We start from the raw sequence: 27,006 nt of genomic DNA on the forward strand, positions 1-27,006 counted from the left end.
CAGCGTTCTCCTATCATGATGTCTTGCCAGGCATGCTGAGGAGAGGATACCCCCAAAAGAGTCACAACTGCCAAGCTGGGAAGAGGCATGAAAGTTGAATTAATGCAATTAATTCTGAGGCAACTTTGTTATTTCAGATTGTTGGCAGCTTATTGTGGAGCTGATGCCTTTAAAATGTTCAGAGGAGTGAGCCCTCTAGTATGTGTGCACCATCCCATCCCTCCTCAGTTAAAATCTGGAAGTCAGCCTGTTTTAAAGGGGAATTTCCAAAAGCAAACCCTTTTTTCACTCCTCTGTCACCAACAAGACTGGAATGGGTTGACCTGTTTTCGTTCTTTTTTTCTCCTGACTCAGTTGCTGTGGACAGGACATTTGAAAGTCCTTGTTTGGGGTGTGGAAGGTTGTTTTTTGTACTCAGGTTTTCTTGTCCAGTATAAACTTGGGCTGGTAGAAACATGCAAAGACAGTAGAAGCGTTGTGGTATGGGCTTCTGGCTATCATCCCAGCCTTGCCCAAGATCACTATTTCTCAGAAGTGGGATGAGAAGACTGATGGTAGCCAAGAGGGGAACATGGGTGACCTTAGCTGAGCAGCATTTCCCTTCTTGTAAGAGACAAGGAGATGTCTCCTTACATTCAGGCCAGGCCCTGAGATCTGCTGCTTTTTCCCACAGTGAAAAGCTGCCCAGTGACAAAGCCTCTGGTGATGCTGTTTTCTCAGTACCTTCAGCCCTGCTTGCTTCCTGGGAAATGAGTGAGCAGCCTTACGCTAGTTTGTCCTTCTCAGCTGCATTCACAGTGAAGAGAAGCCAAACTTCTCACAGTGACTTCTTGCCCTCCTAATAGCAGGCCCAGACAGCCTCATCTTCTCAGACTTGAGCCTCAAAGAGAGGAAATGGCTGAAGCTTAGTTCTTGCTTCTGTGTGCTGCAAGAATGGCTTTTTTCCATTGGAGGAGGCTTGTTTTGGCTTATTCATAAGTCATCAGAGCAGCATTTTAAGAAGGCCTGGCTGGAAACAAAAAGGGCTATGGTATTTTAGTTTGTCTCCTCTTTTCTCTTTTTAAGGGAAAAAAAATTTTTTTAAGAGGATAAACTGACAGAAATCAAAAGAGCTGTTAGGGCTTGCACTAGGCAGTAGCTGAGAGTGCAGCCAGAAGATCTGCTCTTGGTATTACACAGCCGAGACAAAAATAAACGTAAAGGCATTTGGAAGTGCTAGAAGGCAATGACCAGGGTGCTCTGTAATTAAAGGCAGTCCCTGAAAGATGCATGTGCTAATTCAAAAGCCTCCTGGCTACAACATACACCACCCCAAATGCCCTTGCAAAAACCTTCATGTAGATTCAAGTGCAATTTTAATTTCTCTCTTTATAGGCAATACCATGGTGAGGTCGTCTAGGGCATACAAAGCCTCTGAGATGGTATCTGAAGCCTATAGGCTGTGTTTGGCAGAGGTCAGGCGAGTCTGTGGGAAGAAGGCTCTAACTTTTCCTGTTGTACAGTCATGGAGCTTGCTGGGTCTCTCTCTTTCCCTTGAATCTGACAGCAACCGTGTTTTCTGAAACGTGGCCCCAAAACATGAGTGTATCTCAGCAGAACTTGAAAGTAAGTTCCTCTTTGAGTCTGATTTCTCAGTTGGTTTAAAAGATGTGCAGTCATGCAACTACATCATGTACCTTCCCTGAGTGTATTGACCACAACTGGTCCCCAAATGTTTACCAGCACAAGGATGCCTACATGCAGGAAGTGGGAAATGGGGGTGGGTCTGGTAGTTACTCTTGATGTGGTCAATCTGCCACTGACCTTGTTTGGGGAAGGGGAGGATGTGAAAATGAGACTCTGCTTTAATCTCTTGTGTGCATTTTATCTCCCCTCCAACTTTCTAAAGAAGTTTCGTGTATTAGAGCCAGCTCCCTTCTCTCCTCCTTCCCCTTACAACTACAGCAGGCGCAGGGAGAACAGCAGCAGCAGCAGGGGCTGAGGCGGAGTGGCGCAGGCTTGTTGTTGAGCTGAAGTGGTGATAGCATCAAAGGAAATGGATGGGGATTTCTGAGATCAGAGCTGTTAGGGCCATTCATGATTTGTTGCCAAGCTGAAAGCTGCTGCAGAGAGAGCTGCCTGAGAAATGCTGATTAATACAGTAATTGAGGTTTTCTATGAGCAAGAAGGAAAAAATGAAAATATGACTAAAAATGCTCTTCTGAAATGAACTACATGTTGAGATTGCACATTCCAGACAATAGCAGCTACTGCTATGAAAGATTTCTATAAAAGAGCAGAAAACTTCTGGCTGAACAGGGTGTCTCTTTTTGTGTCTCTATTAAGGAGGAAGGTCAGAAGGTCAGTCTATATATTTCTTTAATGGCAGAGTTTCCGTTGTGATTCTTGCTTTAGTACACCTTCCTAGCAATGTGCTTCTGTCTCTTCTTCCTTGATAAAAAACTTAGGTTTAGTCCAGATCAGACACCGTTAGGCTAGGCCTGCATGCCAGTGAAATCCCTTCCTCTGTGCTGCAGCAGTTCTGGGCTCAGCTTAGCTGAGACACTGGAGCTCACATCAGGATAGCCTGTGAGTGTGCCATGGAGATGTTTGCAGTCAGTAGGCTTCATAGGCTGTACTCAGCTCCCCAGGATCTGGGGAGAGAGCTGCTCTGACTTGGGATGCTGGCATCCTCCTGTCATCCCGATGAATATTTTATTTCATCTGGTTTGATCTAATCTCTGTTTCTCCTTCTTCTCCAGCCCAAAAGCATTCTGAGCTCCTTGAAAGGCAGATTTACTTTTCTCCCAACTCTCCTTCACATTAAGATCAACCCTTGAAGGAAACCCTTTTTTTTGGGTCTTGGCCCCCTCCCTTTTGTTTGTATGTATATATATATTTTTTTTTTTCCCTTTCAATCTAACAGGGAAGTGAAAAGCTGTGAAGCAGCTGCCTCTCGGAGAGAGACTATTTTTCAGTAAAATAATCACCTTCAGTATGACTACATTGTTTTTCTGTTCTGTGCAGGGTGACTCAGCATCAGTTAATTAACCCAATCAAGTAGGCCGGATTTCTCTCCTTTAATGAATGGTTCTTCCTACTTCAGAGCCTTCCTAGACCTCATTTTGGATGTGCTTGGGTTTTACTGGATATATCCAATTACATTTATATCCTTCGGCCTCGTGCTCGGGCCAGTTCTCTTGTGGAATTACCCTGTGGTGGAAGTTAAGCCAGGGCACTCACTTGCTAGCAGTTGCCCTACTTATGTCCGCAGCCAGGAGCCCTCCTGTGCTAGCACACACGGAAGGTCTTTGCACAGATCTACTATTCTCAGCACCACGCTCCAAAAATGGCAAGTAATCCTTTCCACGGGTCTTTTCACCAGAGGGAGGAGGAGTAGGTTAAGGGAAAGGGATATGTTAGTCCGTCAGAGACAAGCAGCTGGTTGCATAAAGTGTGCTGGCTTCTCCCCAGCTCCCCTTTCTCCCTTTTTCCTGTGAAGAAATACACAGTACCCTGCTCACCCACAAAATTTACGTGTACTGTGTGTTCAGAAGAGAAGGTGAAGCTAGCTGCCACGTAAAGTGCTGGGAAAGCAATGAGAAATGTGTTTGCAGAAGTGTGAGAAGAAGGAAGAGCAGTAGAGCTGCTTCGCAGCAGAGCAGCTAGCATCCACACTGGCTCGTGGATGGCTATAAATGGAGTTGTGCATCACCGTTCCTCTGAGCCTGAGGATGCCTCGCTGAAGAGACAGGGACCACTGAAGGAAGTAAGGCATCTGGTTGTTTGGTAATGAGAAGCAGGAATGCTCTTAATAATAAACAAACAGGACATTGTATGCCATCATCACAGGATGTCCTTCCTTCAGCCAGCACGCTGACTGGGATTGGAGGGAAAAAAACCTTTCGGTCCGGGGTCTGCTGATTGCTGTGCCAATCCCTCTCCCATCACCAGCACGCTGCCAGCCAGCCCCTTGCATTGCCCTGTGCGGGATCAGTGCTCTGCTTTCTTGCCATGGGTTAGCAAATGCTGCCTGTCCTGCTTCTGTCAGCTTCCCTGCTGGTGCTGAGGCAGAGGGGGAAGATCCTTCTTAAAGGAAGAAACAAAATGCTTTTCCTAACTCGTTTCACAAGCGCTGATTTAGGAGGAGAAAGCTGGGAAGGGATAAAATCTGAAACTCCCCAACTGGTCATATCAGATAGTACCACACATCTAAGGTTTGTGAGTGAGCACTTGAAATCAGGGTTTTAATCAATGCTCTGGAACCTGAGGAGCCTTTTAATTGTTGAGTTTTATAATGTCCTGCTCTAGTCAAATTGAGGGAAAATGAAAGTGGGCACGTGTTGTTCTCTGGCGCTTAAAATAGCGGGGAAAACAGATTTCTGCTTAAAAACTCTCTTGCATGTGGTGAGGCTTCTGAAGCAGAGAAGTCTTGCCCGCCCTCCTGCCAGCTCTCTTGGGCAGCTTGGTCAATATGGTATGAAGAGAATATTAATATTAAATAATCCCAAAACCAAACAAAAACCCAGCACGCAAAACCCAAACCAACCCAAAACAGAACCAAACCAACCAAATCAAGAAGCTCCCTGTGGGTTGGACAGGGGCAGGGCAGAGTCCTTAGGTAGAGCCAGCCTCAGCTCCTGCCCTGTGGGGAGGGGAGAGGGGATGAAAAATTATAAATGTTAGTCATAATAACTAACAAAACAAAATACACCCAAAGCCCCCAGCCCCAAAATGCCCCTTTGGGTGGGACGGGGGCAGGGTGTCAGGTAGAGACAGCCTCAGCTCCTGCCCTGTGGGGAGAGGGCATGAAATGAAGAGTAATTACACACCCCTCAAAAAAAAAAAACCACAAAGAAACCAACCCCCAAACCAACCAAAAACCAGAAACAAACCCAAATCAGATCAAAGAAAAAGCCACGGCACACTGGGCAGAGGTAGGGCAGGGGACTCAGGCAAAGCTAAAGGCACTGACCCCAGCTCCTGCTCTGTGAAGAAAGAGGAGAGTGGGATGAGGAAAAAAAAATAAGAAGAATAAAGCCCCACACAACAAAACAAGATAAAAAGCCCCGAAACCAAACTCAAACACCCCAAAAAGCCTCCCTGCGGTGAACAGGGGCCAGGGCTGGGGCCTCAGGTAGAGCCAACCCCGGCCCCAGCTCCCGCCCTGTGGGGAGCGGAGAGGGAAGGGGCCGGTGCGTGAGGCGCGAGCCGTGCGCGAGCGGGCGGCGCGCGGCGCTGTGGCAGGCGGCCCCCCAGCGTTCCCCGGCGGCAAGAGCAGAGCGCAGCGGAGGGCGGGCGGCAGCGCAGCACCTGTGTCTGACAGGAGGGGAGGAGCGGAGCGGAGCGGCGGCTGGAGGTGTGAGTCAGTCTCCCGGGGACCCGGCCGCTGGAAGGAAGGGGAAATGTTTACTCGGTAGAGATGAGCCAGGTTTGCCGCCGACGGTGGGCTTCGGTGTGGAAACGCTTGCGGATTCTGCCCCGGTAAGGAATGCCATGCCTCCCCCCTCACCACCACCCTCCTACTCCTCGCCTCACCCCGCACCTTCCCGGCGACTCCTTCTGCTCACCCTTCCCCGGCAGCACCGGCGGCCGGAGCACGGATCACAAGTTTCCTCGTCGCCTCTCCCGAGTCGGGATCGCTCCAGTGATCAGCGTTAACCCTTTTCGCACCGCCGCGGAGCTGTCACGTTCCCCTCACTCCCCCCACCCCGAGTTTCGCTATTAGTTTCCTCTCTCCCTTTTAATGCCGAAAGTCAGGAACTATCGCGCCGCTCGCTTCGGCGGCTGTCGGCACAGGGCGCGGGGGCTGGTCCGAGCCGGCCGTGTGCCGCTGCCCCCTGCCTCGGTCTCTGAGTCTCGATCGTGCCTTTCCAGCGCCGGACGGGCGGTCACGGGGCAGGCACCGGGGGTCTCCCCTTGACCCGGAGTCGCTCAGCCCTTAACCGCTTCCTCGGGAAACCGCGTTCTTCCAGTATTCGTGTTTCGTTTTTTCCCGGAGCAGGGCTGTAAATTTTGCAGTATTTGCCTATCGGAAAGGGAAAAATGAAGGGATTTTACGCCGGGCTTGAAGGTCATTCCCAGCTACCGGTGTACGCACAGGTTTTAGTCCAAAAAGAACTTTAAGAACCGAACCTGCCCTGCTTGGGATTTGGTAGCACTGCTTCTGTCCTGGGTAGACAGAGGGGCTGCAGAACTTGGTGGAATTGTCCTGCCAGGCTCTTATCCAGTACTTCGTGATAGTCATTCATGGAGGTACCATCACAATCAGAAGGGATAGAAAAAACTTTCATTGTTTTATTTATTTCCCTTGCTCTTTCCCCCCCCCCCTTTTTTTTTTACCCACCTCCACACACCACCCCCCCCACACACCCCCCCACACCCCCCGCCCGAGAACGTGTTGCAGTGCTTTGTACAGGGCTGTTACTGCTGCAGTGATGCTGGCAGGATGTCGGCGTTCTCAGCCTTCCATGCCAAAGGATAAGGGGACGTCAGGAGGAGGCGGGGGGGGGCAGGTTGTTTTGAAAGTTGTTTGTGTGTTGAAAGCCGGTGGGAAAGTTCAGGCTTCCCCATTTGGAAGAGGCAAGGCTGGGTTCCGCTCTTCCAACATGCGCTTTCCATTTTTAGCTTCATTCAGACGCAGACAGCAGCTCCTTTCCTCTTCCTCTCCTTGTTTGTGACACTTTTCAGAGGCAGCTTTTCCACAAGCGACTAAGTGGTCTCACGGCCATGACCCCACGTTTTCTTCAGCATGGAATACTTTTTTTTATTCTGAGGCATTAAGGAAAGGGTTTGGAAAAGGTAAAGCTTTTGTCAGCCTAGGGATTTTTTTTTCCTCTTTGTTTTTGTTTGCTCCATATTATTACTGAGGCTGGCGTTCTGAGGCGCTGCTTCAGTCAGAGCAGCTTCGTTTACACTGCTTTTTGGCTATTACTCAACTGTACCAACTATCCTGCGTATGCTTTTAAAGTGTCACAGACTGCAGTATTAGTCACGCTGTCTCAACGGAAACCACAACACTGAAGGACAATGAGGATTAAAGGCTCTTTTCTTATTTTCCAGGCTGCTACACAGTGTAGCTCGGACGCTGTGAGTTTCAAGAATCTGGTGAAAGGGAGAGAGTGGACAATGAAAATGGACATGGAGGATGCTGACATGACTCTGTGGACAGAAGCTGATTTTGAAGAGAAGTGCACATACATTGTAAACGATCACCCGCTGGATCCCAGTGCCGATGGAGGCACCCTAACTCAGGCAGAGGCTTCTTTGCCAAGGAACTTGACTTTCAAATATTCATCTAACTGCAAAGAGGTAAGCGGCAATGCTCTGGGGAAGGTTGGAGTCAGACAAGCCAAATCACAGTGCTTTGGAAAGTGTGTGCTCACCCTGGCTTCCCTTCTTTAACGTGCACATGCACCCCAACACCACCAACAAATGCTGCCCGCTGGGACCCTAATAACTCTTTAAAGAACCTGCGAGCTGGTCATGTGTCATGTAATATCTGCACTGGAAATCTCAGCCAGCCTGGCCCTGAAACTGATTCTGAACCAATTTACAAATAGTTAAATTTTCACACAATTTGAACAGCATCTGAATAAGCATATTTAAACTGTGGGGTAGTCCTCCGTGCCAATTTCTAGACTGCTCTTTGCCAGGACCATTCATTGCCTCTGGCTCAGAGATTAAAGTGCCTCTCTTGTCCAATAAATAGCTTTTAAAAAAAAATAGAGTGAAGTAAAAAAAAAAAAAAAGGCAAACCAACAAATTCCTGGAAATATGTTTTAATTATTTCTTTTTGGGTTTTCCTTTGGTTATGAAATTGCTTTATTCTTTTTTATGAGCTTGCTGTATTCCCAACTTCCTAAATTCTTAAAAACTCCAGCGGGTCAGTTAAGGAAGTGATGGTAGAACTGTAACAAGCTTGACAGAAGAGTGGCCGTAGCTTAAATTAACTGTTGTTTATCTGGGACAGTATCTTCACTGGTAGCTCACCGTGCGAGTCTGTCCTATCCTTGTCCCTGGAGTGGGTACATTCTTTGTTGTTGTTTCAGAAGGGCTGGAAAGAAATGAGCCCGGATGAGCAATTTGGTTTTGTGTTTACTCCTTCATATAGAGTAGCTATTATAGCTAGGTGTGATGTTCGGCGGGGTAATAACCCAAGGGACAACCCTTCATTTCTCCTTGTGCTGAGACTTGTGGTCTAGCAGCTATTACCTGTGCTGCTGCTTTGGCTAAACACACTGACCACAGAGCTGAAAAGAAGAGGTACACTCATCTGTGCCTATCAAATATTTTCTTCCAAAGTAGGTGCTTGTTTAATCCCACAAACAGAAATAGGGCCAGACCCCCAGCTGGAGGGTATTGGCACCACAGAATTTAGCTTGGCACTGCATAATAAAGTGCTTAGTAGGTTTGGTAAGAGGTCAAAGCTAAATTCTCTTTAAAATCACTTTTCTCTTCCCATCTACCCTGCCCTGCCCTGCAGAACTTTGGCAGAGAAAAAAACACACACTCCAGAGGAAAAAAAAGGTGTGAACCCTTATTTTGTGTTGCACTGTTAGATAGGGCTTACTTTGGCTGAGACAGGGAGATAGAGCTGCAGCTCCACTGTGTGATACGGGAGGATTTCTTGGTTGAAGGATGAGCCCGCAGCACCACAGCTCGGGTGACTGATTGGCTGCTTAGGTTGCTGGCTCTGTCTGCCCCTGTTTAGTCTTGCTGCCGTGGCAGGAGACAGCCGAGGAGCTTTCAAAATTCCCAGTCCTATTTGGAAACACCAAGGTGTAATTTCCTTATGCTATAGCTCAGGTCAGTGAATCAGGGTAGAAGGATTGCTGCCATCTCTGTGTAAGAGGTGTGGAGAGAGAGAAGTTGTTGAAAGATTCCTTGTTCTTCCTTGTAAAATATGACCTGTGCAGCTCCCTGCTAGTGGGAGTCTGAATATAGGACATCCTCCTTTTGTTCTCCAGAGTTTCCCTCAGTCTTTTATTTGTGCTGAACAGTACCTACTGTGAGGAGCAATAAGAACTTTTCAAACTATGAGTGTTCCTAAGGTAGCTCTGAAAGAATGAGCCGACCTGATCCTTTTTCCCCCTCCTTCTGTGAATGCTACAGTCCTGTGAATGTACAGACAGGTCAGTTCTTTGCTGCTTGTCTACAGGCTGAGGTACTTGTAAATGGCATAATCCATTCACATTCTATCAACTTCTGTTGTCATATGTTAGTGTTTTCCTGCTACCTTCCAAGTTTGGTTTTGTTCAGAGGGGTCAGGACTGGGTGCAAGTTGTTCTGCACATCAGCGTTTGTAGGGTCAGCAAAGGGACCTGATTCTGGTTTTGACCTCATGGAAAACCACCAAATTCCAGCTCAATAGGGGGGGATTTTTTCACTTGCGAAAGGGTGAGGTAAGACTTTGGGGGATGCAAGTGTGCGTGTTTGCCATGGGGTTCAGATGTGAGCTGTCTTCGTGTAGCTTCATCTGGTTGAGAGTCTTAAATGCTGAGTCAGTTTATTGACAAAAACATATATAATACATCGCTTGTGAAACGCTAATACTGTCATGATTAGATCATGAAACCTTGGCACTGTCACGATTAGTATTGTATCTCCAACTTGGAGTAGGAAAAATACTGCATGCCTGCTTGGAAGGGAGGAAGTACAACTGCTGTTGTTTGGGGAGGGTTGCTTTTCTTTCCCTTGCATGCTTTGTGAAACGAGTGACTCCTCTTTAATGGTTTATTGAATTTGCAAGAGAGTCCCTGACGCGTCATACTCTTGTTTATTCTTGGATCTCGATCGGGGAATTTTTCTGAAGGACACATTTTTCATTGTGAGTTCACAGTATGTGTCAGCATTTAAAAAAGAAATGAGTTACTACTGCTCGTAACATTTTAGGCTGCTTGACTTAGATGAAGTCGTTTGTTTATTTCTGTGCGTGAATTATTTATCTCGTCCTTCAGTTTTAGCAGCTGACCAAAAATGATGAAATGCCGGTACCAAAATCATGCCCCAGAAAGGCAATATGTGAATCATCTTTTTCATACAGATCTTCTAAAATATTTTTCTCCAATGGTTTCCCCCTCTGGTCTCAGTGCTTAAAGCCCAAGCAGCTCCTCTTGATAGACAGTGCCAGTTATTCTGCTGTCTTGTGTCTTACTAGTGCCTCATCCTGGTCTGTCAGCTTGACAGGAGCATGTCTCAGCAAAGCCTTTACTTGTTGCCTTTCTCTGATAAGCCTGTTTCTTAGAGAGAAACCCTGAATCGGTGATTTCGATGAGAGCAATGATTTCAGACTGTTAAGGGAGAGCACCTCTTTGACCTCAGACTCTTGCTTTCCCATATTGCTTCTGTTTTGTTTCTTTTATTGTGATCACCAAGGAAGCAGCCTGGAAGTATTTTCGTTCGTGGGATCTCTTTTAGAAAACTAGGTAAAACCTACCTGGGCTTATGTAACTGAACTAGTAGTTTAAAAGAAAACACGAAACTGCTCCTGCAGGACATGTGAAGACCCTCCCTGTTTGCTTTTGGAGAGGCTTGTTATTTCATTGAGGTCAGTAAGGGTTTGTTCGATGGGGTTTAGTTGTTGGTTTTCCCTAGAAGCAGTGGTCCCATTGCAAAATACAGGAGGAGGGGTCGGATTTACACCAAGTGCCCTCTCTCCAAACAAGATGTAGGAGCGCGGGTCTTCCATAGCGCCTTTTGATGTCGGATCTGGGCCCAGAGCCCATCCGCCTGCTGTCCGCGGGCAGTGGGCAGGACGGGACGTGCCCCGCTCCGGGCCCGGCGGTCTCCAGCCCTGCCCGTTCCCGTCGCCCCGCTTCCGCCTCCCGGCCCCCGGCGCCGCATTAGGACCCTGGTCAGTTCCAGGGCCGCTGCCGCCGTCCCGGGCTGCTCCTGGCTCCGGGCTCCCCCCGCCGAGCTCCCCGGGCCGGGCAGCGCCGCTACAGCGCATGCAGGTCGCGGCTGGCCCTCGCTCGCCGTCCGGCTCCGTCCCGGCTCAGCTCGGCTGGGCGAGCTCAGTCCGGGTTCGGCAGCAGCCGCTGAGGCACGAAGTGTCAGGAGCCGTCCTTGAGGCTGCAAGGTGCCGGCTCAGTTCTCCTGTCCTGGAAACGCTTCTTTCCAGACCGGGAGAACGTGTCAGGCGGCCCGCTTCGAGTGGGCTGGAAGTTGGAGCTGGAAGGAAGAGCGGGCAGGTAGGTGTCTGTAGAGAGGAAATGGGTCTGAAACCGCGCAGGGCACGGCTCGGACCCAGGCGGCTGCGCACTGCCCCTGAGTGGGCTTTTATCAGCGGGCAGCGAGCTCGGGGCACGGTCGCCCGTGGGTCTCTGCCACCGGGCTGCTCGGGAAGGGCTCATCGCCGAGAGGCAGCAATGTGCTGAAGGACACCTGGTGGACGCAAGTCTGAAATGCCGCCCCGAGACAGCTCCTCGGCAGCCCGCAGACGCCTTTCCCTGAGCTCTGGACGTGGGTACCCCTCGTCCACCACGGCAGCTGAGCTTGTGGGGGCACACGGGGGGCCAAAAGTGCTGACCAGAGAGGCGTCCTCGGTTAAAGGTCGGCTTTAGTGTGGTCTAGCAAAAATTCGGTGTTGGCATACATGGATGTGCAGAACATTCTCTACCAAAATAACCCCTTTGTTGGGGCAGGGTGAGAAATTGGCTTCGTGTTCAGCTGTGCCAGGGGAGAAGCAAAAGCTGCATGTAAGATGGATACCCAAAAGTATCTGCTGTGTCAGAGACACCAGTGAGTGTTTCAAACTGACTGGTTTGAGGAGTGATTTCTAGAGATTCTGAGAATTTCACTAAAGTCATCTTAATTATGGCCAAGATATTTTAAAACTGTGAAAAAACTCAGGCTCCCATGCAGTAAAACTGGTCGGGTGTGCTGGTAGCTTGGTTGTGAACTTTTCATGAGAGGGCAGTTGGATGTAAATCAAGATATATGGGGAAGACGAGAAGAACATCTGCCTTTTTCAGCTCTCTATGAGAAATGTACAAGCAAGACAAAAATAAAACCAAGCCACTGAGCTTGTTTCAGCTTGTGGTAGGTGTAGGAAATTTTCTGGAAGCCCTTTTTCCTCTCTCTTCAGTCCAGATGCACAGATCGATGGAGCATTTAACTACCTCTACTGATGATGTTGTATGTATGTATACATGTATATATATATATATAGGTTGGGTATTTTTTTGGTAGTATGTTGAAACACAGACAAGCACAAACAGCCACCACATACACCCAGCAATCTGTTTCCGGGTGGATTACCTCCTTGATTCCATAGCTGTTATCTGTCCCTTGTATTTTGACATTTAACATGAAATTATGGTAGGCGTTAGATGTTTACTGGGATTTTTAATCTTGACCAGCACGGGCAGCTATTTCTCTCTCTCCCTCTCTCACACCAAGGGTGATACCATAAAGAAAATACAGCATGAGAAGGCTTAGCTAATTTATGAGGTGCTCTCTACAGCCCAGGGTTTTTACTGTCCTTTGCTGCGAAGGACTGTTAAGAAAAAGAAATACTTCTTGAAGTGAGCTCTCTGCAGGGTTTGTGGAGTGCTAAGCTGCTTTGGTAAGAAGGTTGATTCCTTGTGGGACACAGACAGCAGTAATCCCAACTCTTAATGTTGGTCAACTGCTTCTGCTGCTGCTGTCTTGTTTGAAATGCTGGTGAGCCAAAAGACAAGCAGCAAGGCGACAGGAGTAAGATATTCTGCTATAAGAGTTTGATTCTGATACTGAAGTAACAGGCTTTTTATCTTCCTTTTTTCCCCACTATTGGTCTGGCAAAGGCTTGGGAGGTTGGGTTTACAGAACCACTGTTTTCCTAACATTGTTTGGACACAATAAAATGAAAAAGGTTGGTGAAGAACAGAGAGAGACAAGCACAGTAACTCAGCAGTGTTTTGCAAAGGGTTACTCCAAGGCACGTTCTTCTGAATAATGATGAATTGCTTCCTGATTTGTGGTCAGTGACTTTTTTGGGTGTAATTACTGTCAAGAAGGAAGCTGCACAAGTAGAGTACATTTCTTAGACCTAGCATTTTCACCAAAACCCTTACGCCTTTTTGACCAAACCCACTTGCCATGTTACTGGAACTGCTGCCTCCTTTTTATAAAGGAGAGTGATCTGTGAGTACCTGTCCCAAAGCCATTTCAGATTCTCCTTGGTATGCCACTGTCCGCTGCTGAGAGAACTGTGGGTTTGGGCTTTTTTTTCCTCTTTGCTCTCTTTCTTCTCCTTTTAGCTATCAGGATGGGGTTAGAGTGAAGAAGATTGTGTGGAGGGAGGTTTCATTTTGATCTGGAGGAACAGTCATTCCAGTTCCTAACTTACTAGAAAAGTGAGCTCTGTAGCAGTGAAGCGATTGAGAGCTGCTGACTATTTTTGTTTGCTGGAACTACACTTGTGGGAGTTGCCTCCGACAGGAGAAATTACTTCAGAAGGTGTTTGACAGTCTCTGTACATTTCTCTTGCCGTTCCTCTTTGTAAATGTATTTTTACAGAACACATTTTTCAGGCAGTGTTCAACTTTGGCTTCTGTATATGTGGTAAGGTGCTGGTGTCTACCAAAGCTGGTCCTGTCACACCCAGCGCCGTTGTTAATCTATTTCTGTTGTGCTGAACCATCACCAAAAGAAATCTTGCATTGATTTCTTTACCTTGTTTAATTCGAGGGACAGGGGAGAGGAAGGAAGACCTTTCGATTTCTGCTGGCGAGGAACTGATCTTGTGCTGCTCTTCTTGTAGGTCACTGGAGTGATAAGCAAAGAGTACATCCCAAAAGGAACGCGCTTCGGACCCCTGATAGGAGAGATCTACACCAGCGATACGGTTCCCAAGAATGCAAACAGAAAATACTTCTGGCGGGTAAGCAGGAAAAAACAGCACCATGTTGTGGCAGTAAGCAGATCACTAAATGAGTACAGCTGAGAAGCTGGGTCACTTCCTGCTTCACAACTCTCTGAGTGCAGGGGGCAACTGTGGTCCGCTGCCAGGCGCCAACAGAGTCTGTAGGGTGAGCTAAGATGAGTAGAAACGCCTGGTTGCCTTGATTTTAGGGACAGAGAGAGAGCAGAGGAGATGCATAGTTCTTCTCCTGGCTCTGTCTTCTGGAACAGATCAGTACTTGAGTGTGTAAAGAAATAGTTCTGCTTCTTGCAGTAAGGGCAGGTGATTTTGCATTTCTTCAGAGTGAAAAGGCCTCCTTTCTGCAAATATCACCTATCCTTGGTTTTTTTTTTCCATCTCTGAAGAAGCTTTAAAAGTACTGCATGATCTTTTACTCTGGAAATATCATGCATATTGTAGCATTTTTTCCTTTTCCATTCTGAATAGAACTGCTATAATACAGTGGTAGTGGTCTTCAGCATCCATCATTCAAGTCATAAGCTTTTGTAGTCCTCTTCACAGTATCACAGACCTACTGCTCTTAGTCAAGGGAAAAATCCATTGCTGGCAGACAAACCAGAGGTGATGCCTCATCTGTACTCTCTAGTATAAGCTGGAAGGCAGTACCAGCTAGCTAGTTTTTGCTTGGGAAATCTGTGCTGGGGAATATACTTCTAGTTTATCAGTTCACATAATCCTCAGTCTCCTTTCAGACCCATTATTAATTGTTAGAGAACATTCAGCCTCATCTCCTTCCATGGCTTTGTTTTGCTGCCTTCTAGCCATTTAGGTTGTGTCTAAATCAGCGGATTTGGGAGTATATCCAAGCCTCTGTGCCCAGGTGCCTACCTTAGCAACATCCTGACCTCATATCCAGGTGAAACACAGGGCAAGCACCAGCGCTCCCCACACCCCTTTCTTCCTACCTAATTGCATCATTTTGGTTTTCTCATGTTGTCTGTATGCAGTGTAATAGAGCATTGCACAGGCAGTTATTTGCATGAGTGCTCTTAGCAAGCAGGCAGCTGCTTTCGCATTCATGAGGCTTGCTTCTTGTAGCTGAATCTTTTGGGAGCCTGTGTCTGGCATAGGTGACACCACTACACCAGCCCCAGCCCTGCTGGTTGTTAATGAGACACTGGGAAGAGGGGCTGCTAGCCATCTTGCAGGACTTCATTCTATATTGCAGTGAGAAAGGTGACATCATTCCCATGATGAGATTTTAAGCCTCAGTGCGGAAGCATCCTTGGAAATAATATCCTAGGAGCCATCTAAGCATCGTTAAGTTCCCTGCTATAATCTCTTGATGCGTTCAAGACAGGCTGCTACACCAAAAAATGAATTCCTTCCTCGGGCTCTCACACAGACTTGCATATGCAAAGGAAATTGTGGGAGATAACTTCCCACATGTTGTTAAAGGCATCCTGGGCTTGCTGGCAGGAGCGGGAACATCTGCTGCGTGCGCGGGGGGACGCTGCCTGCGCCTTGCCCGCGCAAGGGGAGCGGAGCCAACGTCATTTCTGGGAACCGTGCCGTGACTCAGCACATCTGGCCCTGCCTGCCCCAGAAGAGCTGGGAGCCCGGTGGGGTGGCTTCGCCTCGGCCGGAGCATGGCTGCTCCTCGCCGCATCGTGGCCTTGCCGTGGCAGCGGCGGAGGGCTGCTGCGGGAAGCAGCAGCGGGTGTCGAGCGCCGCAGCCCCGCGTTCCTGGAAGTTTGCGAGCCGGGGTGAGCAGAGAAACCCGAAGGCTCCTCTTGATGCAGCACAGCTCGCCCGGCGCTCTTCCATTTTCTCATAACAAACACACCGCAGAATCTCTCGCAAGCCGCTTTGATGAGGCCACATGTATTTCCCCCTTCTCAGTTTACAGGAAGTTACTCTTAAAGAAAGTGATTCTGGTGTTTACTGCCCCCGTTAAAGGGCCAGGCTGCCTCACCCCTCTCTGCTGGTGGCTCTCGGAGAGAAGAGAAGAGGTCCCGGCTGGCCAGCGGGTGCCCGCGGGGCCTGCTGCCCAGCCAGGTAGGTGCAAAAGACGCTGGTGTGAGCACCAAGACAGGAATACACCACTGAGTGTTTTCCCTCTGAGATAAGCTCTGTCTGCCCTTTGGAAAGGCATTTCCTGCTCGGCGAGGTGCATGGACGGTGCCAGCTGCTCCTGCTTCCAGTGTCTGGCTTTTGCCTAGTCATCAGTTTTGTGACTCTCAGGAACCCCATTTCATCCAGCACAGAGCTATTCGCCACCACGAGCAAGGGACCTGTCTTTAGCAAATGTGCCTCCTGGATTTGTCTCGATTTTCTTCTTTTTCCCTTGGAGAAGAGCTAATATTCTTAATTTTGCCTCTTAAAGAAACAGTAGCTTCTCTCAGTGGTTGGCATTTCTTTTCCCCACCAAGGCCTCCCATTTGTCAGATTCAGGTTGTCTCTCCCCTCTGTGGACAAGCCAGGACATGTCTCTCTACAGGAAAAGTGAATTCTTGTCGGCCAGCCCCTCTCTAGGTCTTCCTTATTATGGCAGGTGAAGTTCATCTTTGCCTCGCCCAGCCCTTCCACAAAAGGGTTACAGTCCAACTATGAGCAAGTGTTGCTTTAGGACTCTGTGGGGGGGTGTGGAGGATGTTTGCATAGTTTAAACCTTTGGGTGGAGGTGGTAGGAAACTGCAAGTACAGAGGCCATAGAAAAAGGCAAGGAGGACTCTGACGTAGCACAGCCTTATACACAGGTGACTCAAAGCATTAATGCAAGCATGCACTCAGACCTGCAGTCATTAGCATCACTCACTTGTTGATCATAGCACCAGGAAAAGCACTCCAGGGTGGACTGTTGGGACAGGGAGAGTGCTCTGCCTTTCACATTTTGGGTCTGATGTGTCCGTACTAGTAGAGGCATGGGCTAGGCAGAAAGGAAAAGGTGACTGTGGCCTTTGAATAAGCAGCTCTTCTGTTAACACAGAGGATAACACAGGTGGAAAGGCAGAACCCAGCTTCAATTCTTCCAGCAGTACCTACCTGTAGGGAAAAAGAAGCTTTCTTGTTTGTGCCCCAGGACGCTGTGCTCACACAGAGCTTGTTGCGAGCGCACACCCTCACGAGCACTTCCTCTCTGTTCCAGATCTATTCGAGTGGTGAGCTTCACCACTTCATTGATGGATTTAACGAGGACAAGAGCAACTGGATGCGTTATGTAAACCCTGGCTACTCTGTTCAGGAACAGAACTTGGCTGCTTGTCAGAATGGAATGAACATCTACTTCTACACCATCAAGCCCATCCCTGCCAACCAAGAGCTGCTTGTGTGGTACTGCCGAGACTTTGCAGAGAGGCTGCACTATCCCTCCTCCAGAGAGCTGACAATGATGAACCTCAGTAAGTGGATTACAGTATGAACAAGGAATGCTAGCAATGTCTCTTCTGCCTATATGATCTAATAATAAGTTGTATAATTATACAGCTGCATCATCTGTTGTGTCACAGTAGGCTGCTTGGAGTGGAAAAAGGGAATTAAACCCAACACAACAGAAGGAGTTCTTTGTGGCTGTTCAAATGTAAACAGAGCATAAAAAGTCTGAACAGTTATTGGTTTACAGTCTGAAAGTCTGGACAGGCAAGCTGAATATGTCCTTTGCCCTCAGAGCCCTAGATGTTGGGTTACTTTAAAGCTTTCCAAGTCCAGGCCTTGTACTGCATTGAGCCGAAGCCTGCTTCGACATCATATACTCAAAGCTGTCCAATCTTGCTCCCAAAGGGCTGCCCTCACTATTGGAGGAAGTGGCCCTGTGCTGAGACTCTGTCTAGGTGTCTGACAAAATACATGTTGACTGCACAGTACCCTTTGAACCTTGCATCTACTCTTACTTATCTTATGGGAGCAAACCTCCTGCGGTCTTCTCATCTGGTGACTCGTTCTTTAAGCTCATTTTGTCCCTGTTTCTTGGCTGTGTATCACAGCTTTCATTTTCTGTTCAAAAATAGTAGTGCTGGCAGCAGGGGGAAGAGGTATTTCCAGGAGTTTATCTTCATGTTCCTCTGTGGTTTCTGACCATTTCCAGCCTCAGTGCTTTACTCATAGCTTAATCACTGCCTAGCACCTCACTCAAAGCCCCTTCAAAAGAGTTCTTGCTGACTTGTGATTTGAATTTTAGGATGCCTGTCTTCCTGTTAGCTGATCTGAGCTAGAGCAGACCATTCTCTTGTCCTTCTGACAGTGCCTACACTGAAATTTGAAGAAAAAGCTGTAAAAGTGGATTTAAAGAGGCAGGATCTTGAGCAATAGTTGTGTAGTTCCGCCTTAACGTTTGAAAGGGCAGATTTCTCAGTACTTGCTGAAGGCCCTGTAGCAAGAGCTGAAGTAAGGATGGTTTTCCCAGCATTAGCACTGGAGCTAGAGGAGTTGAAAGTCAGTATGAGCACTGTTCAGTTTTTCTCTATTCTCTCCTCCCAGGCCATTTCTTCTAAGCAAATCTAAAACCAGCAAGCATTCTATTGCCTCTCCAGCCTCTCCCTCTGTCCCAAACCTGGCCAAAGTGCCCAATGCCATATTCACCTATGAATAAAGTGCAAAAGGCTTGTCCCCAGGTGCATCCTGCACCTGCTGCAGACCCCATCAAAACATCTTAACAGCATCTTGCTTAGGGGGACCCCTCTGACCTATTCAGCCTGCTAGAAAGTCAGGAAAGCTCTCTCCATCCAAATGATTGCAAAATAACTTGGGGTTGAAAGTGGCTTGGCTTTCCTCAGCAGCAGGCAAGCATTGCTGCCTCTCCCAGCCCAAGGCTGAAGGTTTTGGCATCCTCTGAGGAAGAGGGAGGGAAGGTTGGGGTCCAGGTCCCGGTGCAGGCTGAAGTCAGAGTTCCCTCCCACTGTGTGGGGCAGCAGCACTGCCAGCCTGTGGCAGTGGTGTGTTGTGCCCAGCTCCCTCCCTCTCATCTTGGCTGTGCAGAGCATGTTGGTGCCTGCGGGAGGCTTTGAACGAGCTGTGCCTTGGCTGGTTGCCCAGCACGGCACAGGAGAGGCCACCTGGGACACACACCTACAGAGAGCTTCCAGTCTTGCCAACTTCAAATATAGGCAGCTGCTTTAGGTGCCTCAGGGGGTTGGGGATCACGGTCTTGGGAGTTCAGCACCTCAGTTCCACTTTAAGCACCTGAGTGGGAAGGGCCTCTGTGGAAAAATGTATGAGAGAATTTCTCTGGCTTTATTTCCTGTAATTAGTGGCCTCAAAAATGAGAGAACTACCACTTGAGAGCGTAAATATATTTACACATCCACACAGAACATCTACTTGCCTCTGTAACAGCAAACTTTCAAATTAAAGGTAACTTCCCCAGCATTAGTTCATTGGTGCTGTAGAAGGAAAGCATCTTGATTGAAGGCAGCAATTAGGCATGGACTTAGTTATGGCTTTAACCCTGTCCTCTGTGTTTTCTTGAACTGGGGCCTTTGACCCAGCCCTTCAGACGCTGGAGCACACACCTCCCTTCATGGCTGTGATTAGCTCCAAGTGGAGCTATGTAACTGGATGTTGAAGTGCCTGCAGGAGTTGCACAATATCCACATTATCCCAGTGGTGGAAACTCAGTCTCGTTTCAAACCATCCCATTCTCCTTCCTGCCTGTTTTGAGGCCACTGATGTTGGGTCTTTCTATCAAGATTTGAGATGTGCCACCTTGAGATGATGCTGTTGTCCAGTAAATGGTTTCTAGTGCAATAAGCACAAGGTTTCTAGATTCTGCTGACCACAAAAGCAGTCTTTGGTAATTTGTTAAATGTACTTAACCTCATTCAGCTGGGCCCTCAGATGTCTTTTACTCTGGGATGTGCTCCTCATGGACTAGCAAACAGACTGAAATAATTTGCTTCAGGTGTTTTGCATAGTTTACCATTTCACTCCTGCCTCATCTTTATTTTGGGGTGGAGGGTGGAGAGGCTAACAGGTGAAAAAAAAGCAAACTACAAACCACCAGACCAAAACCCCCCAAACAATTGCGTTGAGTCAGGACGTGACTATTTGATAATAGCACTCATGTACTGCAATCACATGACGCAACTTCCTGCTGCTCATGTCATGTTTGTCTCCTCAGTCAAGTGCAGGCAGGTGACATCTTCTTCTGGTCAAGCTTCAGAAGGAAAGGTTGAGCTAGGGGGAGGCAATTTGCACATTTACAAAACATTGAGCAATCTTTTTGCTTCACTGGCAGGTTCAGCCAGGCTAAATTATTTGCAACCTTTCTGATTCTCTGCAGATTGTTGTTTAAAAGTGATTTATCCTTTTCTTCTTCTTCCTGCTGACCATTAGTTAAGCACTTGCTGCTTGCTTTCCCTTTTGTTTACTGGGCAGTTTCACTTTCTGGTTTTGAAGCTTTTCTATTTGGGTTGAGAGGAAACATCTGCACTTGCTTTGAAAAAAAAAAAAAACAAACCCTCCTGGAATCTTCAAAAGGGCTCAGGAAAATGATTTTGAAATGATATGAAAGGTTGTCTTCACAAAACCAGAGTCTGTGGGCTAAAGCTGACTTGGTATTGAGGATGATTTGAAGGCTCCCTAAAAGGCTTTCTCTGTGCAAACCGCTTTCAAAGGGATGTGTCACCCTGCTTTGGACACATTTAGAAAACAGATGATCAAATCATATACTTGTAAATGCTGGTCCCCACTCTCATTTTGAGTGGAACCACTCTTTTGGTTTTGCCTGCCTCACAACTTCGAGGTTCTCTCCCTACTAGCAAAAGAGGTGCTTAATTTAGATCGAAAATGTGAATCGGCACAATTGGGCTGCGCTGCTCGACCTGCTCAGTGCCATCTCACTCCTGAAATTACTGCTGAAGTTGCTGGCTGCCTACAACCGTTTCTCCAGCTTTTAGAAAGAGACAGAGCACTGTTTTTATGAAGTCTCTCTTGGGCTGCAGCTCAGAGTATAGGAAATGAGAGCAAAGCGGTTCTAGCAACTGGAACACCCACACTGGAGCGACTTCAGGCAGCCCCTCGAGTTTTATTAATACTTAAGAGGAATTTTCCCCTTTTCCTCTTGCACACACTCACTAATCTCAGATCTGAGCAAACGCTCTGAAGACCTCTGTTAGAAGTGGATCAGGCTCCTCAAAAGGCACGTTTGGGGTTTTTTCTTTCTCTTTTCCCCCCTCCCTTCTCCCCCAGATCAGTAACTCAGAAATGCAGCTGCACTGTTCTTGTTTTGTCATGAGCCTCTTTTCTCTGTATCTCTCTGACCACAGAAGTTAGACAGAGCTTGGATGTGCCTATATTTAGTGTATTTACGTGTCTAAGAGGGGTGGGAGGGAGAAATGCATTTCGAGAGGGAGAGTGAGACACTGTGATGAGTAAGAACTTAAATTTAAGTCTTAAGAAGAAATTGATTTATAAGAAATACATTCCTTTAACCTTCAAGTATGGCTCCTTTAAGAGCAACTAGAAAGGTCGTAAACCTCTCAATCCGTTTCAGCCCTGCTTTAAATCCACATTCAGCCTAAAACCTGAGAACCTCTCCTTGGCCCCCAACATTACCTTCTCTCATTTTACACAGTGCTGACACACTTGTCAATGTTTTGTTCTCTCTGGTATTCCTAAGCATCCCTCGTGCTCAGGTACTAATGGAAAAAGCCAAGAGGGGATTTATGGACCAAAGATAGTTTGCAAACTAAAGACCTCTCAGTTAGACTTTGAAAATAATCTCTAAACAGTGCGACTTGTGCCTGGATGTGGATATTAGGAGGAGGGGAAACTCCGAAGGGAAGGGGAGAGCAGATTGCTTTAGTCTGTCAAGTGGGGACATGTGCCTGTCATACAAAGCAAGTTAGGTTCTCAATGTGAGCTTCTTTTCTGTCACTTGTCGGCTTGCTGCAGCCTGTGAGGCATGTTTGTCCCCACCCTAGTGCTTAACCCTGTGCCAGCAGGGGCCGTTTCTCCAGCTGCAGCAGCCCTGGTTTTCTATCGCTTTTCCAGCAGCACTTCTCCTTCCTCTTCCCCTCCCCCCGGCTTTTCTTTTTTTTTTAAGAGAAAAGTGTCAATTTGAACTTCCTGCTCAACAGACCCCACTGGGAAACTGATATGGACCTGATAAGGTGGTATTTATTTATTTTTTCTGCTGCAAGTCTTCACAAGTCCTGCTTCCCCCACCCCTGCCCAGCTTTCAATACTTCCCGGATACTTCCCCGTGCTGATAGCGTCACCAGGAATGTTTGCTCTCAGATGCTGGCGTGGTGACAGGCAGCTGATAAGAAGATGTAGATAATATTATCCACAGTGCCAGTGTGAACCTAGCAGGCCCTCCATACCCCAAAATCTGGGTGGACACTTAGAAAATGAGTTACCAGTGTGCAGAACGACCAAAGAAAGGAGTTGACTTTTCAGTGCCAGACAGTGCAACCTGTTACTAATTTATTTTTGAAGGAGCTCTGCATTAAACCTTAACAACAAGAGAAGCAAATGGGAAGCTGCCTTCATGGTTCTGTGCCTGCGTGTTTGCTGTACAACACACCCTATGGTTTGTCCCAGATGTTTTAGTGGAACATAACTCTCCAGTTGCTTTTCACTGCAGCTTGAAATTACAGAAGCTGCCCACATTATCTTAAACTGAATTTGCTTACTGCTGGTCTGCTGTTTGTTTGAGAAAGGATGCTGCTGTAAAAGTCAGTTGCTGTGAGCTGAAGCATGCTTTGAAAGCAGCTGTTTTCTTAGGTACAGTTAGTAAATGCCTGTTTCTTTGCCTTATAGGGTAATGTTGCCAAAGGATAGATTCCATCAGGGCAGTGAATAGCGAAGCAAAGAATCCTTGGTGAAAGCTGTGTGGTCATTGCCTCTTTCCATCTTCCTCTCTGGGTTGAAATGGTCCTCCAAAAAATAGAAAAGCATAATCTTTTCTCACCTCAGCTAGTGAAGGAAGGACAGGCAGCCACAAAGGGAGAATCGGGTTAAAGGGCTGCAACACTTGCAAGTCACAAACCTATTGGTGCTGACTTGTACCTCCTGATGGAAAACCTTGCACCTAACTAACCACAAACATATGAAACCTTCTTGTAGTTTTCTTCCTCTGTAGTGAAATATCTTAAAAGTCACCATTTCAAGATCATATTACTATAGACTTTGAGAGATTAGGCAAAAGCAGGCTTCTATTTCTCCTGAAGTCATCTTTCAGGGTCCTGTTTCTGTTACGCTTAGATAACAAGGTAGAGTCCCTCAGAGAGTGTATGCTCTGAACTGAACCAAGTGGATGCTAGCTTCTGTTTCCTTCTAAATACATATTTCTCCCCTCCACCACCCTCCCTTATTTGTTAAAGTGCATTTCATCCTCAGCTGGAGCCAACCAGTCTTGCTTTCTTTTGCTGTGCTTCAGCATTTTTTTTTATGAAGCACAGCTGTAAGCAGAGGAGTTTTGCATAGACCAAATGCCACAGAAATCTGCAGTAAATAGCCTGCTTTGTTGTAGATGTTCCTGAGCAGTATATTTAATGAGTAATGATCTGTTTACTGATGGAGAATACCTTCTCTTTGAAGAAGGCTTTCATCCTAGCCAGCCATGGGGTTTTGGGTACTGTAAGTAATTGAACTGGCTGGTGAAGTGAGTGCTGTGGTTTGGCAAAAGCCGATTTGTCATGCCTTGTTATTTTACTGAGGAACGTTTCTGGGAGCCTGCCTTCTGCAAAGTCCTTCTCTTAGACCTGCATCGCAAACAAATGCTCCTTACTGTGTTTATTAGCAGTCCGCCCCACCAGTCACTGGACAGCAAAGCTGTAAGGAGAAAGAAAGGTGAAATTCATTTGCAAAGTGGAGGCTAAGACCCTGCAAAGGAGTCGTATCCCATCGATTAACGATGCTCTGATTAACACTCACACCCACAGGCATTCCTTCACTCAGAAATTGGCTTTCTGGGGGGCAGCTGAATGGCTGCTCACCTCTGAGAGGGGCCTTTCCTTCCCACTAAACTTGCAGGAGTCAGATTGTGTTTTGAAAAGGGATAATGACACTGGCCTTATCTAATCATTACCTTGCCTTGGTGTTTCAGCACAAACCCACGTGAATCCAAAGCAGCACAGCGCTGATAAAGATGAGCTTTATCAGAAGAGCGTCCCAAAGAAGGAGCACAGCGTGAAAGAAATCCTGAAAATGGAATCCAATCCTCCCAAGGGAAAAGACTTCTACCAGAGCAACATTTCACCAGTTACTCCAGAAAAAGACTTGGACGATTTGCGCAAGAACTATAGCCCGGAGAGGTGTTTCTTCCCTCGAGTTGTTTACCCGATCCGACCTCACATTCCAGATGACTATCTGAAAGCTTCCCTAGCATATGGGATGGACAGACCCAGCTACATCACTCACTCGCCCATCCAGACGTCTACTACGCCGAGTCCTTCCGGGAGGAGCAGCCCAGACCAAAGTTTAAAAAGCTCAAGCCCTCACAGCAGCCCAGGGGTCACGGTTTCACCTCTGGCACCCACTTCCCAAGAGCACAGAGAGCCCTACTCTTACTTGAACGGGTCGTATGGCTCGGAAGGATTGGGGTCTTATCCTGGATATGCACCCCCTGGCCACCTCCCACCTGCCTTTCTGCCATCCTACAACCCTCACTATCCCAAATTCCTGTTACCTCCATTCAATATGAGCTGTAACAACCTGAGCGCTTTGAACAATATCAATGGCATCAACAATTTCAATCTCTTCCCGAGGATGTATCCTCTGTATGGCAACCTGCTCAGCGGAGGTAGCCTCTCCCACCCCATGCTGAACCCTGCCAGCCTGCCCAGCTCACTGCCCAGCGAAGGAGGCCGCCGACTGCTGCAGCCTGATCACCCGAGAGACTTCCTCATCCCAGCACCTAACAGTGCCTTCTCCATCACGGGCGCTGCTGCCAGCATGAAGGACAAGCCGTGCAGCCCCACCAGCGGCTCACCCACGGCTGGCACGGCAGCCAGCTCAGAACACATAATGCAACCTAAACCTACCTCAGTGGTGCTGGCTGCCACCGGCGGCGAAGAAGCCATGAATCTCATCAAAAGCAAGAGGAATGTGACCGGGTACAAAACCCTCCCATACCCACTGAAGAAGCAGAATGGGAAGATCAAGTACGAATGCAATGTTTGTTCCAAGACCTTCGGCCAGCTCTCCAATCTCAAGGTAGGCAGTGGAGAATGAGACACCAGCCTTCTGGAAAGGCAGGCTACTGTCAGCCTGGCCTGGGTACAGCATCCCCAGCAAGAAAGCGTGGCTGCAAAGACAGAGTTTTAGCTCTGATGGCACCTAGTTAACTAGATAACGTTGTAGCTTGGCAAGGGGAGCCTTCTGCTAGCTTCAGGAACCGTCCAAAAGAGCTTTTGTTTGATGATTGCTTTGCTTCTCCCTAGGTGCACCTCCGAGTACACAGCGGGGAGAGACCGTTTAAATGTCAGACTTGCAATAAGGGCTTCACGCAGCTGGCTCACCTCCAGAAGCACTATCTGGTACACACGGGAGAAAAGCCCCACGAGTGTCAGGTAGGTAGCACACCGCAGAGACACAGCTCTCCAGGGAGGCAGAAGGGCCGGCTGGGCTCATGCACACTCCTGGTGGTTCGCGGGGAGGGCTGTGACAAAGCCGCGACTGCTCAGGCCTGGAGTCTGTCCCGCAGCCGTTCCCAGCCCTGCTGCGGCAGCCTGTGTGAGACAGCAGGGCTGCCTCCAGCCTGCTAGACCCACATCTGCCGGTGGAGCTTTGCCCTGGGCCACACTCACAAAGCTGCTCAGCAATATCTAAATGAAAGAGGGGGGGACTTTTTTCCCCTGTGTGAGAAAGCACCAAGACACAAAAAGCTGCTGCTTCGTCCTGCTCTCTCCTCCTAGCTATCCGCGATTTAAGCCATCAAATCCCTTCCCACTCATTCACTCTCTCTCTGCCACTCCCCCTCCCCCTCATCAGGTTTGTCACAAGCGGTTTAGCAGCACCAGCAATCTCAAAACCCACCTGCGGCTCCACTCTGGAGAGAAGCCTTACCAGTGCAAGCTCTGCCCAGCCAAATTCACCCAGTTCGTGCACCTGAAGCTGCACAAGCGGCTCCACACCCGGGAACGGCCCCACAAATGCATCCACTGCCACAAGAGCTACATTCACCTCTGCAGCCTCCAGGTCCACCTGAAGGGCAACTGCCCTGCTGCCCCCGCCTCCGGCCTCTCCGCGGAGGACCTGAACCGGATCAACGAGGAGATCGAGAAGTTCGACATCAGCGACAACGCCGACAAGCTGGAAGAGGTGGAGGACAATATCGACCTGACAGCCATCGTGGAGAAGGATATACTGACCATGCTCAGGAGGGAAATGGAAGGAGCTAACCTGAAAGCATCTCTGCAGAGGAACCTGGGAAACGGACTCATCTCCTCAGGGTGCAACCTTTACGAGTCGTCGGATATGTCAATTATGAAGTTGCCTCACGGTCACCCACTACCTCTGTTACCTGTAAAGGTCAAGCAAGAAACAGTTGAACCAATGGACCCTTAAGGACTTCAATTTTTTGTTTGTTTTGGCAAAATGATACTATTTTTTTTTTGTTTTTAATTTATGACTTGGCAAGTCAGGGTGCCTGTAGCAGTTGCTTGTACATAGGTTGAATGCTGCGAAGCAATCTTGGCTTACAGTAGTGTCCCTACGCTCTCCAGCTGAAAAGAAGGAACTCCAAAGTTACTGTTTTCTCAGGGCATAAAAAGAAACCAAGAAGGGGCAAAGGACTCTGCGTTGCCTCACCAGTTACTAAAAGACAATCCTCTAGCCATAATTATTTTTACAATGATAGTACTTCGTAATTTATTATGCAAATTAATCATTCTAAAAGCAATAATTAGGAAAATGTTTACAATGACTGGAAAATTCATTGTAATTTTGACTTTAAAGGGGTTTATTTTTTTTCCTTTTATGGCCATTCTTTGTAGAATTTTTTTCCCCTCTCTTTTTCCCTCCCTTTCCCCTCCCCCTTTTTTTTTCCTCCCCTTCTCTCTCTTTTTTTCCCCCCTCTCTCTTCCCCCCCTTTTTTTCCCCTCCTCTCTCCCTCTTTCCCCCTCCTCCTCTCTCTCTCTCTTTTTTCCCCCCTCCTCTCTCTCTCTCTTTTTCCCCCCTCCTCTCTCTCTCTTTTTCCCCCTCCTCTCTCTCTCTCTCTCTCTCTCTTCCCCCCC

The 27,006-nt window shown here is 47.9% G+C and overlaps 1 protein-coding gene across 4 annotated transcripts in view; it reads left to right on the top strand.

The window, feature by feature from the left end:
* PRDM1 (PR/SET domain 1) overlaps positions 1-26,773 on the top strand; it is a 106,232-nt gene extending 79,459 nt beyond the window's left edge. For 3 of the 4 annotated variants that reach the window (XM_064170215.1, XM_064170214.1, XM_064170216.1), the window contains 6 exons: positions 7,042-7,290; positions 13,727-13,846; positions 16,977-17,229; positions 23,877-24,985; positions 25,213-25,341; positions 25,763-26,773. In XM_064170215.1, the coding sequence (XP_064026285.1) occupies positions 7,108-7,290; positions 13,727-13,846; positions 16,977-17,229; positions 23,877-24,985; positions 25,213-25,341; positions 25,763-26,338 (2,370 nt within the window). In that variant the 5' untranslated portion in view covers positions 7,042-7,107 and the 3' untranslated portion in view covers positions 26,339-26,773. Of the gene's footprint in view, positions 1-7,008; positions 7,291-13,726; positions 13,847-16,976; positions 17,230-23,876; positions 24,986-25,212; positions 25,342-25,762 lie in introns of those variants that run through there. The other variant, XM_064170212.1, reaches the window with a different exon arrangement.
* The last annotated feature ends 233 nt before the right edge of the window (positions 26,774-27,006 follow it).

This window comes from Pogoniulus pusillus, chromosome 33 (genome assembly GCF_015220805.1).
Source record: "Pogoniulus pusillus isolate bPogPus1 chromosome 33, bPogPus1.pri, whole genome shotgun sequence".
Taxonomy (NCBI): domain Eukaryota; kingdom Metazoa; phylum Chordata; class Aves; order Piciformes; family Lybiidae; genus Pogoniulus; species Pogoniulus pusillus.